General features: G+C 41.0%; 1 protein-coding gene across 3 annotated transcripts; it reads left to right on the top strand.

Moving 5' to 3' along the window:
* On the top strand, positions 1-9,287 carry melk (maternal embryonic leucine zipper kinase). 3 transcript variants are annotated; one of them, XM_020624218.1, is made up of 18 exons: positions 1-75; positions 406-511; positions 602-687; positions 1,273-1,389; positions 1,472-1,615; positions 1,750-1,818; positions 1,971-2,063; positions 2,266-2,364; positions 3,143-3,211; positions 3,569-3,667; positions 3,970-4,056; positions 4,262-4,393; positions 5,262-5,426; positions 5,607-5,889; positions 7,687-7,783; positions 8,074-8,230; positions 8,449-8,552; positions 8,664-9,287. In XM_020624218.1, the coding sequence occupies exons 2-18, from the start codon at positions 433-435 to the stop codon at positions 8,839-8,841; spliced, it is 2,058 nt and encodes a 685-aa protein (XP_020479874.1). In that variant the 5' UTR covers positions 1-75; positions 406-432; the 3' UTR covers positions 8,842-9,287. The 3 variants fall into 3 exon arrangements, with proteins under 3 accessions (XP_020479874.1, XP_020479876.1, XP_020479875.1); XM_020624220.1 differs by having other exon boundaries at positions 39-101; XM_020624219.1 differs by lacking the exon at positions 1-75 and adding an exon at positions 83-166.
* Positions 9,288-14,383: the final 5,096 nt, after the last annotated feature.

Genomic DNA, 14,383 nt, shown 5'->3' with positions numbered 1-14,383 from the left:
TTTAAGTACCGGAAACAGGAAATGCTGTCAACGTCGACGCACGAAATTCAAACTTCTTTAACAACACTGCTATACGTGAGGGTTTTTCTGTTCGACAGATGGTTTGTTAACGGGTCTCACCTAATTTCTCACTCATATTTAGGAAACTTCGTTTAATGAGCTCATGGTATAGCAGCTTTTAATAACGTTACTTTATTAAGGTATTGTAAGGTATTATGGTGGCGCTGATGAATTTTGTTTGTACCAGTTCTGCATTAGCTGTTAAGCTGAGCTACCTAGCTAGCTAGAGACTTTTAGCGACAGAAAAGTAGCTAACTTTAACGTTAAGACTGTTTCCCAGTGTAGCCGAGTGTTTTAGCGAGTTTGGTGCTAACATTGCTGTTAAAATCCGTTTTCCCACTGCAGAGAAGTCTACCATCGTAAGGCTGTAGGATGCCTGTGGAAAGGACGGAGCAGCGCGGAGCCGACGAACTCCACAAATACTATGAGGTTCATGAGACTATTGGCTCAGGTATCGTCAGTATTAATGACTATTTTACAGTGTTGTCAGTATCGTATCTTATCTGGTGTGAGTCATGAACATGTTGTTTTTTTTTTACAGGAGGCTTTGCTAAAGTCAAGCTGGGTCGACACATCCTGACAGGGGAGAAGGTTGCCATTAAAGTCATGAATAAAAAAGATCTAGGGGTGAGTCAGAAACAGACCTGTCCACTTAGCAGGCTACGGGAAAATGTTGTAAATGTTTCAACTAAAAAAGGCAGCCCTACAGAGAAGTCGTAAAAACCTCCCCATCAAAACAACTGCATTTTATTATTGAGGACAAGTAGTCTTTACAATGTCTGTAGTCTATGGAAGTATATTATCTTAAATTTATATTATTATATTACAAGTTCATGCACTCCAAAGGGATGAGCACTGTGACACTTTTTTCGGAACAGTAGCACAACAATTACAATAAAATAAAACTAAGATAAAAAATCCCAAATTTGCAATTTTCAGATTGTGTTCAGTAAACATTATTTGGAATGACTGACCCATAATTTTTGACTTATTTGCTGTTATTGCAACTTTTTTTGGTTTTTATCGTCTACCACAAAGTGGAAGATTAGTGGTCCCCCTGAGGTCTGCATAAAATATTAGTAAAAAAAAAATTATTTAAAATTCACACCTTAGAAAAACACAAGACTAACCAGAAGCAACATAAAATTAATTTGCAATTCAACAAGTTACATATACACAGAGGGGGGAAAAGCTTGTCACGTTTCTCCTCAGGATGACCTACCTCGTGTCAAGGTGGAGATTGAGGCCATGAAGAACCTGAGTCATCAGCATGTTTGTCGTCTCTACCAGGTCATAGAGACCTCCACCCATATCTTCATGGTACTGGAGGTGAGCACACAAAGAACAAAATATGATAATGCCATCTTCATTCATTTGGCTGTTCTGAGTCACTTTTTCCTTCTTGTCTCAGTACTGCCCTGGTGGGGAGTTGTTTGATTACATCATAGCAAAGGACCGTCTGTCAGAAGAGGAGACCAGGGTGTTTTTCAGACAGATTGTGTCTGCAATGGCCTATGTCCACAGCCAAGGATACGCACATCGAGATCTAAAACCGGTATGAATAACCACTGATTGTGTGTGAAAGAATGACGAGAGACGATTTGAAAAATGTCTTTGCTTGTGTGTGGTTGATATGACTCTAATGGCTGGTGCAATTGCTCTCCTGTCTCTTGGCTCTCTGAACTTCAGGAAAACTTGTTGATTGATGAAGACCACAACTTGAAGCTCATAGACTTTGGCTTGTGTGCCAAACCTAAGGTACATTACCACATCCTGTCTCTTTATGAGTGCATCAGCATATGTACAATCCATCTTTTTTTGGTGGAGGCAATGTCTGCATAATTACTTACTCTAAACAGTATGCATATACATGCTGTGTGGTCTTTTTTTATCATGTGGTCATCTCCTAGGGAGGTCTGGGTTATGAGCTCATGACATGTTGTGGGAGCCCTGCATATGCTGCTCCTGAGCTCATCCAGGGAAAAGCATATATTGGGTCAGAGGTGAGAGATGCATCCTCTCTGCTGGTTTAGAACCTTTGGGATTGTGTTTTCAACCCACAAAAGATACATTTTATTTAATTTTTTTTGCTAATATTTGTTATTATTTGCCTGTGCCGCAGTTTTATGTTGTCTTGAACATTATTTGCTGGTGCATGATTCAGTGAACTGAGCTGTGAAATCGTAACTGCTGTGTAACCTCCAGGCTGATGTGTGGAGTATGGGAGTGCTGCTGTACGCTCTGCTCTGTGGATACCTGCCCTTTGATGATGATAACTGCATGGCCCTCTTCAGGAAGATTGCAGTAAGAGCACTGTTAGGCAGCTCTCCCATCTATTGGGTTGCATTCACTTCAGCCAGCACAAACACCACAGGGGGCTCCAGCAAAATGGCGCAGCCCCATGCAGTGAAAAAGTTGGATCTGGTTCAGCTTTTGCTGCACCAGACAGTGACATCATCTGGCAAAAGCACTGTGTTGACAAATCGCATATGGAGAACAGTCGGAGCATATAGGCCCACGGGAAGAAGACTCTTGTTTACTTTGTTAGCGTGATCATTCACTGCTATTCATTCTCAAATTTGGGACACGCTGCTGTTCACTTTCAAATATGGGCCATAGTTAATGCACTACAATGACATGCTATGTGTTTTTGTTAGTGTTAAACTGTTTTTATCTATCAAAGCTGATGTAGAATAGGCCATGTCAGCAGCATGGCCAACCAAAACACAACAGAAACTAGTGGGCTGGAAACATGAACAAAGCCACTCACCCTGACTCATCATAAGGTGGCTGTATCGTACATGCCTACAGCGCTTCCTCTGGAACCCCTCACCCCCAACCAATGCAGCCCCCTACGTAGGGAGTTGGATATTTTCTGGATCAGTCTGAATGTCAATTTATTCTCAAAACTTTGGATACACTTTCCCACTGAATTGAATGGGAAAGTGTGTCCGAACCTTTGACTGGTAGTGTACACTACTGGAATATTACCACCTATACAAATACATAGGTTAAGGGAACCTTTATATTTGTTTAAGTCTCATTTACATATGTTTGTGTGTGCGTGTGTATTTGTTTATAGAGAGGTACCTATGACAACCCACACTGGCTTTCTCCAGGTAGTATCCTCCTCCTCAATCAGATGATGCAGGTATGTATTCAGTTTCCTCCATTGTCTAAATGTATCTGTCTCCTGCTCTGCCTCTTTTCTCTCACAATTTCTCACTATTTTCCAGAAAACAGTCCATGAGTTAAAAATTTAGTTGTTGCACTCTTGCTCTTGAACCACAGTAGAACTGAATTATGTGTTTGTCACATCATGCATTTGCTATAATAGGAATGGGAGGGAAGAATTTTAACTTGAATTGTTTAAACCATTGTACATAGCTGGAATATGATAGATTTTTTATTTTATTTTATTTTTTTAACCTGAATAATATTTTTTGCCTGCAGACTGTGTAGTCTCCATTTTACATACTTAGTTGTAGTTTCTGCTTGTGTCCTGTAGGTGGACCCCAAGCGGCGTCTTACTGTTCGGCAGCTGCTGGACCATCCCTGGGTGATGAAAGACTACAACAGTCCCGTGGAGTGGTACAGCAAACAGCCGGTATACACATGCAAACGGCAGAAAGCTTTTATAAATGCATACATATGCATAAATAAAGCTGCACAACTGTGAAACGGCAGTGTTTTATTTAAACAGGTGCCTCCTGGTTTAAAATGGGGAAACTTGATTCATTAGTAAGGTTTTCCTTTTCTTGTGCAGCCACCACATAATTTCTCTGAAACTCTTCCATAATGCTAAACATGAACATTATGTTTTGAGTTTTGTTGTTTTACTGATGACACTTTAAAAAGAAAATGATATGTCTTAGTTTTTGTATGAACAGTCTGGCTTTTTTTTTTTAGCTTGGCTATATAGATGAGGATTGTATCACTGAGATGGCTGTCAACATGAAACGATCTAGGAACAGCACCACAGCACTGGTCAATGAGGTATGCACCCTTCTATGCACATATTTAAATAGTAGTATTTTTATATTCCATACTGCTAATTGGCTTGGGTTTTGGTGGCAAAGTCACAACAAATGTATGCATAAGGGTTTTTTTCCCCCCAGTCCTAAGATTGTTTGTTTGTAAATATTATATTTTTGCATAGCTTATGTTAGACAAGCAGTTTAATACATCTTAACTCCTGCAGTGGCGGTATGACCACACCTCCGCCACCTACCTGCTGCTGCTGTCAAAGAAGCAGAGGGGAAAGCCTGTCCGCCTGCGCCCTGAGCCAGCTGTCTGTGAGGACTTGTGCTCTCCTCTGCATCAGGGACTACAGGTCAGACTCTTATGTTGGGCACTTATTTTAGGGCTACTGACTCTGTTTTATACCTGGTTGTTCTGACTCAGGCCTTATTCCTATACCTTTTACCATACAGAAGCCCTGTTTCCACCAGAAGGTCCCTGATACTTTTTATTCCCAGGAGCTAAAGCCCAAGAACTGTCCCTAGGGTAAAAGTCCCTCGAGCACATTGTGATGTGCATTTCACCTGAATTTCCCCCGGGATCAATAAAGTATCTCTCTATCTCTGTCCCGCTCTCTCTCTCAGGTGTTTTTTTTTTTTTTTTTTTTTTTTTTTTTCTTACTGGCTGAGGTTTTATTGCAAGTACAGCAACGAGCATAAGGATTCTCTGAGTAATGTTTCACTTCAGCCGATGTCATGCCCTCCTCCGCAACCTCTGCCTGCTGTGTTTCGTGTGTGTGGAGAAGCTCAGCTCCTCCCTCGGGTCAAACACAAGGAAAAGCCGCTCTACAAACACTAAAACCATATTTTCCAATCCACTAATCTCACTCCCTGGTCTCTTTGTGTAGGCCTACTGATAAAATGCTCCTTAAAAACTGAAAGCGCAAGGAACTCTGTCAGTTGCATCAGTGCCCAAATAATTTTTTGCATTAGGTGCAGACAGACTTTTATTTGCACATGCAAGTGAAATGCTTACTTTTTTGTTGGGAGAATTACACACCGGGACTAAATTTAGACCCTGGATCCTCCAGTAGAAACGCAAGTAGAGGAACTATGTTCCACAAAATGTTTCTGCTCCCCAGGGAATGTTCATCTGGTGGAAATGTGGCTCTTACTTATTGTTTCCCAGTGCCACAGTGTTGATGTGGCTTTTTGTGTTTATTTTTTTTTTTTCTATTTCAGACTAAGGAAGCCCTTCATTTCAGTGAGGATGAAGATGCTGTGATTGTGGGATCTCTTGACTTTGGCTCAGACTACATTGATGATTGCCCATGGGATTCAGTCACACAACATACACCCGTGGGGGTCAGAGGTTGGCTAGATGGAGTTTCAAGCAACAAAGATACGGTATGTGGAAGTTGGGAGGAATGGATACTTTTGCTGCGTTATGTGTCCTTATAGGATTAGGCTTAGAATGACGAGTCTCAATAAAAAAAAATTTGAGTGCATGCTTTTTAGCAGTGAGGGAGAAGATCTGTGACTCTTCAGAAAAATGTACTCATACCACATTTCACTCTCCTCCTAAAGAGACTAGTATCTCCATCAGTGCAGAACAGATGTGCTTATAGCCAAACCCCAGAGAGGGGGCGAACGACATCGTACCACCAGGAGAGGAGGGACCATGAACAAGCCAGTGAAAACAAGGAGAATCTTGCTGTTCAGGAGAAAGATGTTGACATTTTTGTGTTGCCACATCCTCGAACTCCAGCTTCCTGTAAGAAGGATGCACGTCCCAACAAGAATGTGTTGACCACCCCCAATCAAAATGTTAAAGTCCATGGCAGCAAAGCCAGTGCAGTCACACCTAAAGGTAAGAATAATAAATACAACAGTTTGAGTTCATCACAGACATTATTTGTATACTGTAATTGGTTTTTGTTCCAAACAAGGGATTGAAGTACAATCTCTATTAGATTATTTGCATTAGCCAGCTGCCCCCTTCATATTGCTCTTTTATGTATCTCTCCCCCTCTCTCTCTCGGTCACATCCAGTTCTCATAATCACAAGTGCCACATCCACATGCCACACATTTGCAAGTAAATTGTCTTGTGGTAATAAACCCATTTATTGGCCCTGTTTTTTTATCCCAAAGCCACTCATATTTGTATGATTTAGCTGTCATTAAGCCAATGAAAATGGACACACACATTTACTCACACTCACACACACTTATCATTGTCAACTCAAAGGTGAGGTTATTATCAGGCAAGCTAATTCTATTCGCTTATCTATAAATGAAGGATGGACACTAATGTGAATGGAGAATCATTAAAGTCCTAATTATTTGTCAAAGTGAATTCTCAGCTCAGATGTCCGGCCCTTATTAGTCTCTACTATAAACTCGGCCAGAAGCCGCTAACATGTTGCAGCTCACCTAGTTGGTGTTAAACCCTTGGAAACTAGCTCAGCCCTGCTCTGTTTACAGCCACTTGTTCTTTAAGCTACTGTGCAGACGTACTGCCTCTGACATACTTGTCCATACACACCCCCACACACCATAGTCTGTGTGCCTGTCCCTCGGCGTGTGCTGTGACAGGTGTAGCTGTCTCTTTCCTTGGCTCGATGTCCCACATGGGCTGTAGTGACATGTGTTCTCTTGCCACTAAAGCCTAGCTCTTGTGCATGTGTGGTGTGTGTGTTTGCCTGTATTACTCGCACTGTTTACTAAAACCTGTTTACGCACACTTGGAGGAGACTCTGCCTTGACCTTTTAGGGTGATGACTTGGTTTAAGGCCAGGGGTAGGCAAGTGCTTATGGTTATGAGTAGGGTATGTCATGGAAGTGAATGTAAGTCAATGTAAGGTCCCCATAAGGAATGCAACCACTTCTTTGTGTACGCCTGAACCTTTGTGCTCACATCTCCATTGCCAAGGCCAGGTTTGTACCAGTGTTTTTACATTTAATCCCCTTTTATCCTTTTTCCATTTCTTTTTTGTTTCATTTTTAGTGGGTTTGAGGTTGACCAAGGAATTTATTTACATATTTTCTGAGTGGCATCATAATTTTTTCGTTTTTTCAGTCTTTATTGAAGCTGCAAATATGAGATCCTGAGTGAAATATTCAAAGACAAAACAGGCAGTTTTTCAGTGGATGTACCATCAAATAGAAATGTCTTGTGCTTCATTTTGCATACATCCACTGACATGCATGCTTAGAGACTTCAACTAACAATTCTTTATTACTGATTAATCTGCCAATCATTTTCTTGATTGTTTGGTCTAAGATTTTACAAGATTTTAGATATTTTATAACAAGCCCCTATAGGCCAAGGTGACTTATTCAGATGTCTTTTTATTTATTTTTTTACTTTTTAAAGCCTGACCAACAGTCAAAAATATTAAATTTACCATGTCAGTCTTAGAAAATTTGTATTTGATATGACACAAAGAATTGATTATCTAAACAGTTGAATATTTTTCTCAGTCTGCAGATCGATTAATCAACAAATGGTTGGGGTTATCTTTAGAAACATCTATTTTTACTAGAATTTAAAATAAATATATGTTGGGTTGAACAGTGCTGAAGTTTGTAATGATGGGGTTTAAGTATGTAATGTGACCGAACATATTTTCTCAGCTGTCTTAATTCACTTTTCTGTGCTGTAGGTGGAGGCAGCACTTCTAAAGAGCATAGTAAAAAGAGAGCAGTAGAGAACAAAGAGCCTGCAAACACTGAAATCTTGGCCTTCAGTCCTGAGAGAAGGTGAGTGACCTGTAGGATGGATGGAGTGAAAGGAGAGGAGTGGAGTGTGTGTGTGAGCAACTGAATGAGATAAATACTGCCACTAGCAGGACAAGATGGAGAAGTTTACAGTTCAGAAGTTCAGGTTGAATCAGATAATCACCTAAATGATTGGAGTGCTGAACAGAATACACTTTACAGGTTCGGTGTGCTAATACAGAAATATAAACCCATCATCTAATTGTGGAGTGTTGGTAGGAGCAGGTTGATCAAATGACCCGGCAAAGTGTTTGAGAGTCTTCGCTTTTCAGGTCTCGGTCTTTGGACATGGCTGTTACAGGAGACAGCGGGAAGAAAAAGAGAAGCGGGAAGATGTTTGGCTCCCTGGAGAGAGGCCTGGACAAGGTGATCACCATGCTCACCCCAAGTAAGAGACGAGCCCTACGTGATGGCCCACGCAAGATCAAGGTATGTTCATGTAGAAACCAGCAGGCCTAGACTCGAGCATTTTCATTTAAAATAACAATGAACAGACAAAGGCAGGAAATCCTCACAGCTGACAAGTTGGAGCCAAAGAATGCCTGGTGTTCTTGCTTAGTAAATGTCTTACTCATTTATTTTTGACTCTTCTACACAAATACAAAGAATTCAGGCAGCATTTGTGATCAGCTTCTATCTTTCTCTAGGCACAATACAATGTGACTTTGACCAGTCAAACCAACCCAGACCAGGTCCTTAACCAGATCCTCTCTATCCTGCCAGAGAAAAGTGTTGACTTTACTCTGAAAGGGTAAGAATACAAATCTTTAATCATTTGTCTCATCTTCCCCCTTTCTGACCATATCGTTCCATCACTGATTAAATACTAATATTTCTGTCATTTTCCTCACCTTATATTTAGATATACCCTTAAGTGTCGAACCTGGGGCGACTTTGGCAAGGTAACCCTGGCGTTTGAGCTAGAGGTGTGCCTGCTGCAGAGACCAGAGGTCGTCGGGGTTCGCCGCAAGAGGCTGAAGGGAGATGCCTGGGTCTATAAGCACCTGGTGGAAGACATCCTCTCTACATCCAGTCTCTAAATAATGCATTTTCTTGGAAATGTTACTTTCTGTTCCCACATCACTGGCCTTTCGGTTAGTGTTTGATCCCAAGACTCGGGAGGAGATTCTGAGGAAAGTGGTTTTTCTTCTTACCTTAATCTGAACCTAAACTTCGCTCTAACCAGTCATGTCTTTATTAGGCTTAACATAACCTCAGCCTAACCCTGACAGGATACCTCTAACCTGGTGTAATGCAATGCCTCTTTCTGCATCCAGGAGTAAAGGATCACTTTTTATCAACTGATGCACAGATCTTAGCATTAACGGTCTTTACCCTTATTATTCTTTATAGATTTTTAAAAATGTTACTGATTTACTGTCATTGTTTTCATGTATTTATGTTTTTATGTATGTGTTTATAACTCTGCTATAATGTTTACATGAGTGTCTGCTTTTATTTAATGATGCTTACTGGTTTTCACTGTCACATTTTAGTGACAATGTAAACAAAATAAAAGATTTCTGCCAAGTGTAATGTCTTGTTTATGGAGATGGATGATTCAGGTGGATGTAGGCACTTCATGATATCAGGCGCTCTTTTTTTTGTTTTTTGTTTGTTTTATTTCAATCTGCAGTTTGATGGAGCAGTGGTGTGTTTTACACTCTGTCATCCTTCTGTTCAACTTCCCGTTTTAACTTTTAGCTTGGTGACAATATTTCTCAGCTTTTTCTGCTAAAAGAAAAAAGTTGAATGTGAACAATGTTTCTCACTTTACCTTGAGACTCAAAGCACATATCCTGCACTTACCTGATGAACAGACTTGTGATTATGGAAACTAGATGCACACAGCAGCAACCGTGTTCTGGCATTATAATTCAGTAACCTGGAATATTGTTGAAGCCAGCAGGTTCTAGGTTCATATCCTGAAGCCAACCATTGATCTAATTAAAACCTATGTTCTACAAAGAGGGATAATGAATTTGCCTTGATTCTTAAAATGGTGGATAATCATTGTTATAGCACATATGGCTGTAGGAGAGTGATCGTTATGACTGGCTGAACGACTAAATGATAATCACTGCACAAAACAAAAGAGCCTTCTCATCCTCTCCTCACTATACAGCAAGATACCACTAAGTCATGATAGTGTTGCCGCTGATGGGGATTTGTGGCAGGTTCTCCTTGGTGTCTCATCAGGGAGGCGAAGGGTAATGTGGGGAGAGGTGGTGGTAAGGGGGGGGCTTTAATGAAAGTGTGTGGTGAAGGTTAGATACTATTCCATTGGTCATAATGACTCCTGCTGGGTTGAGGCTTGGTGATCAGAGCTGTTTGTGTGTGTGTGTGTGTATATATATAGTGCGAACAACAGCTGGGCTAACAGCCAGATGTCACTAGCTTCAATGAGAGAGAGACCCTCCCCTCTTTGGTCATTCTCCATTTTCTCCTTTCCTCTCCTGTAGACAACTAATTGTTCAACAGAGCCATTTTACATGCTGTTCATGAACTGTTTTGGAAAATGGATCAGGGCCTATGGCTTCTGATTGCTGTCATTGTTCCTCCAATCAAACAGGGGGCACTGCACTACCCTATTTCATAATCTGCAGTTCAGTCCACACCTGTTTGAATAGTGCAACAAACAAGTGTGTCCTTCATTCCCTGAAGAGGATTAATGAATTAAAACTGACAGACTTTGCAGACTGTTAAAGGAGTTCCTACCTAAGCTGAGGACTTTACACAGTAAGTCCAGTTTAGCAGCAGTGTTGAGTGAGTAGAGATGAAAGCTCTGATAAACTTGCTGTCATAAAAGAATCATGTGCTACAACAGATTAGAGCAGCTGTGTGTTTTGTTTGTTGTGTGCAGGTTTGAGTGTAGAGGCAAAAATGAGGCTTCTGCTGGCAATTGCTCTCATTCTCCTTTTCCTATGTGAGTTTATTTTTCTTGAGAAGTGCTGTTACACTGATACGGTCCAACCGTTTCGCTTGCTGTTTTTTGAGGCATGACACATTCATTTCTTTTTTTGTCTTTTTTCCCACATATCTGTGCATTGTTCATTTTTTTTAAGGGCTGCACAAGGCACAGACGTCTAGTGACACCTTGCATGAATTTCCTTGTGAGGTAAGTTAATGAAAACTAAAACTAATTAGTACAGTGATTCTAAGTTTACTTTCTAAATTGAGAGCCACACCCAGTATAAAGCTGAGGGTCAAAAATGGATAAGAACTTCATTTAAACATTACTCCAATTTTATTTTTTCCTGTAAAATACTGAATACTTTCACCTGTTCAAGGCTAAAGATAAACAATCCTAAGAAATTAATGTACTGATACAATTCATTTAGTGCTACTTTTTATAATAACACTTGTGAAAGGCTTTTCTCATACTGAAAAACAAATTATTATTGATCCCTGTTTGGGTTTAGTGGCCCATAACAGTAACTGACCCTTTCAGTTCACTCTCACTCTTTGCTTTCATAGCGTTGTTTTTGGCCACAGCAGCCACCTGCTCAGGACTGAATGGCAGACAAGCACAGATAGTGGTGTGCTTACAGCTAAAGAGCCAGATATTTCCCTTAGGAGTGGCTGGAAACCAAAATCAGTGCTAACAGAAAGTGGCTATTAGATGCAAATTTGCCAGGTGACCAGAAACAAGTGAATGATAACTTTGCTTTGCATTTACCAGATACGTAAATAAGCAAATGTTTACCAACAACTTTCTATCAACTTATAAAATGTTAATATGTGAGTTATATGATCACAGGTTGTTTCTAATGCAACCTGCCCTGAAACAGCAAAAAGTTTGGAACAGCTGCTACAATGGACGCCAGTTGCTTTTCATCAATATTGTCATATTATGTTTTGTTTGCATTTGCTTTTCAAGGCAGAATCCATGAGCAAGGCAGTAGTATCGCTCCTCTTGTCTCCCCTCTCTCTGTACTCCTGGCTGAGCTCCACACTGCTCAGACTCCTCCTGTCCACCCCGGCTCTTGTCCTCAGCTCCCTCCATCACTCCCTCCTGCTGCTCCTGGCCTGGCCTTGGTGCATTGCCACCGTTTGCATCTCCCTGCTGTTCACTTGTCTCCAGGTAGCCGTGTACCTGCTTCACGTGGCCCTGGCTGTGGGAGTGGTGGCCATTTTGATCCTTGCGCTTCACAAAATGGCCGACAATGACACCTCAAGTGAGAGAGTGATGAACTGGCAGAAGAAGCTGGAGGGGCCTCCTGCCAAAACCAGACCGATAATGTTTGTTCGTAGAGTTGTGCAGCGAACCTGAGTTCTGCTCTAAATTAATGTTGTCTCTTTGAACAAAAAAAATTCACCTCAGTTTGTTTAAACCTGTTTTTACCTTCATTTATTTAATGAACATACAACGGTAGCTGATTTTTTACACAGATTCTGTGTTTAAATTGGCTGTGGGATACTTTGTGTGTGTGCTGGGGTGGGGGTTGGGGGGGCACTGATTAGTGTGCATCCTTGTGACCTAAATGAGGGTGAAAATAAATCTGCTAGTTACTACTTTAACAAACAGCCAGCAGTTGTCTATTTATCTGTCTCTCTCATTTTCTCTCCCCTCATCTTTAAATGTGGCCCCAATTATCTGTAGATTGTTGTGCTGTTTTCTTCCCATCTGCAAATGTTATCGTTAGACATGTCTGTCAAATAAAGATGAGCGGATAAAAGAAAAAGGGAGCGGAATAAGAGAATTTTCTGCATTCATTGGGTCAGCGTCTTTAAATGTGTGTGGCAGTCCAGCGGCGCAGGGCATGCAAACCATGTTCCTGAAAAACACTAATAAAGGGAGTTAACAGGGAGAGAAACTACATGTAGTATAGGCACTGAGCCAAAGCGGTGAATGCTCGGCCAACCAGTAAACAGTACGTGCTGACATGCCATGGCTCTCAGATCTCAGGGAAGCATTCAAATTGCAAGGAAAAAACTGCTTTATCAAAACTGTTAACACTCCAGTCGAAGGGTGCTGCCATGAAGAGTAATGGCTGAACTTTCTATGCTGGTGTGTTTGAGTGTGTGTGTGTAAAAGAGACAGTGATTCAGAGAGGAAATGAGGCTGGATCATAGAGATTTATTACATGGCCGTGGCATTCTAATTAGCATAAAGACTGGACCGGCCCACTCAAGCAGAGAATTAAAAACCTTAATTGTGCTGTCAGCCTTCCTCTCTATTTCTCACTGTTGACTCATTCCACTTGCATTCATCTCCTCCTGCTCTCCTCATCCTCCCTTCCGTGCTTATGAAGTAGTCTACATTCACACTGTTTAATTGTTGATGATAAATGGGAAGCAGGGTGTTTGTAGTTGTATCAGAGATGGGGGAAAAGAACGACAGAGATGGTCTGGAGGAGGACAAGGAGAGTTCTCTTGTTTTGAAAGTGGAGAGTGAGGAGACCATTTATCAAATATTTATTTGAAGGAGAAAAATTTGCTTGGCAGAGCTATTATTGGGATTTGATCCCAGAATGGTGTTGCATACGGAGCCAGTGTTTAGTGGCTATATTGCAGTATTCACATCATATGGGAAAGGAAAAGATCTTCATGTTTTGGACATCCAACCATTCCTGTTATTAGACAAGACAAAAGTGTGATTGTATAGGGTGGAACAACGGTGCAGTGCTTGTGCTGTTGCCTTACAGTAGAAAAGGTTCTGGGTTCAAATCCTGACTGAGGCTTTTCTTTGTGGGGTTTGTGTGTTCTCCCCATGCCTGCAGGGTTTTTCTCCATGCACTCTGGCTTCTTCCCACTGTTCTGTACAGGATAAGTGGTATAGATACAGTATACTGGAATTTCCCCACTGTGGCATCAATGAAGTTCTACCTACCTATTGGGTGGTTGCATAGGTGGTCATGCTAGACTTAAAACGAATGATTTTGTCACCAGAAGAATATCTATTACATTTGTGTTTAATTTGTCGAACAGTGGATCCAAGTTGACATGACGCATCCTTGTGTGGTTGTTAGGCATTTCTGCTTTATTAAGCTGGAGGTTTGGTATCTAGGAGAGCTCAGAAAGTAATTATGACTTGAAAGTTGATGTGATTCACAATTTAGAAACTCATAAACTACAGTGATGCTGATATGACATGAATGTAGCAGTGGTGACTGTGGAAAAGCCAGGGAGTCTTAAAATCTCGGTTTTGCTCTTGAACTCTATATTGACATTTGGATCCTTTTCCTTAGTGTGGATGATGAAAGATTGATTACCTCGTGCACTCATGGCTCACCTTACCCCAGTATCATTAGGCTATCCTGTCACTGGGGACATGTTATTTAGACATTTTTTTTAAAAACCAAACTGTTTTGTGTCATTGTGGCCTGCTAACAAATGTTCCCGGGTGTTTTGGTCTACATTTCCCAGAGCTCACCTGTGAATCAAAGTGCAGCGGGAAGTCCTGGAAAGCTTTTTTTTCATTGTCTTCTTAGTCTGCGCAGGTAATGTTGCAAGACGTTCCTGATACGAACTCTTTCTGTTGACAAACCTACTGATGCTGTCAGGACCTAATAACATCATTTTCTGACTAGCAAAAGATTTTACTCTGTAAAGATCAGGTAAAAACAAACTGTTTAAAAA

Source organism: Monopterus albus, unplaced genomic scaffold, assembly GCF_001952655.1.
Source record: "Monopterus albus unplaced genomic scaffold, M_albus_1.0 scaffold322.1, whole genome shotgun sequence".
NCBI lineage: Eukaryota > Metazoa > Chordata > Actinopteri > Synbranchiformes > Synbranchidae > Monopterus > Monopterus albus.
This window is presented reverse-complemented; position numbering and strand designations above follow the sequence as displayed.

What these genes read in the sequence shown, in the direction of transcription:
- melk (XM_020624218.1), top strand. Translation starts at nt 433, where the DNA reads ATGCCTGTGGAAAGGACGGAGCAGCGCGGAGCCGACGAACTCCACAAA. An exon ending in ATATCTTCATGGTACTGGAG is followed by an intron (nt 1,390 to 1,471) that starts GTGAGCACACAA and finishes TTCTTGTCTCAG; the next exon opens with TACTGCCCTGGTGGGGAGTT. An exon ending in CCACAGCACTGGTCAATGAG is followed by an intron (nt 4,057 to 4,261) that starts GTATGCACCCTT and finishes TAACTCCTGCAG; the next exon opens with TGGCGGTATGACCACACCTC.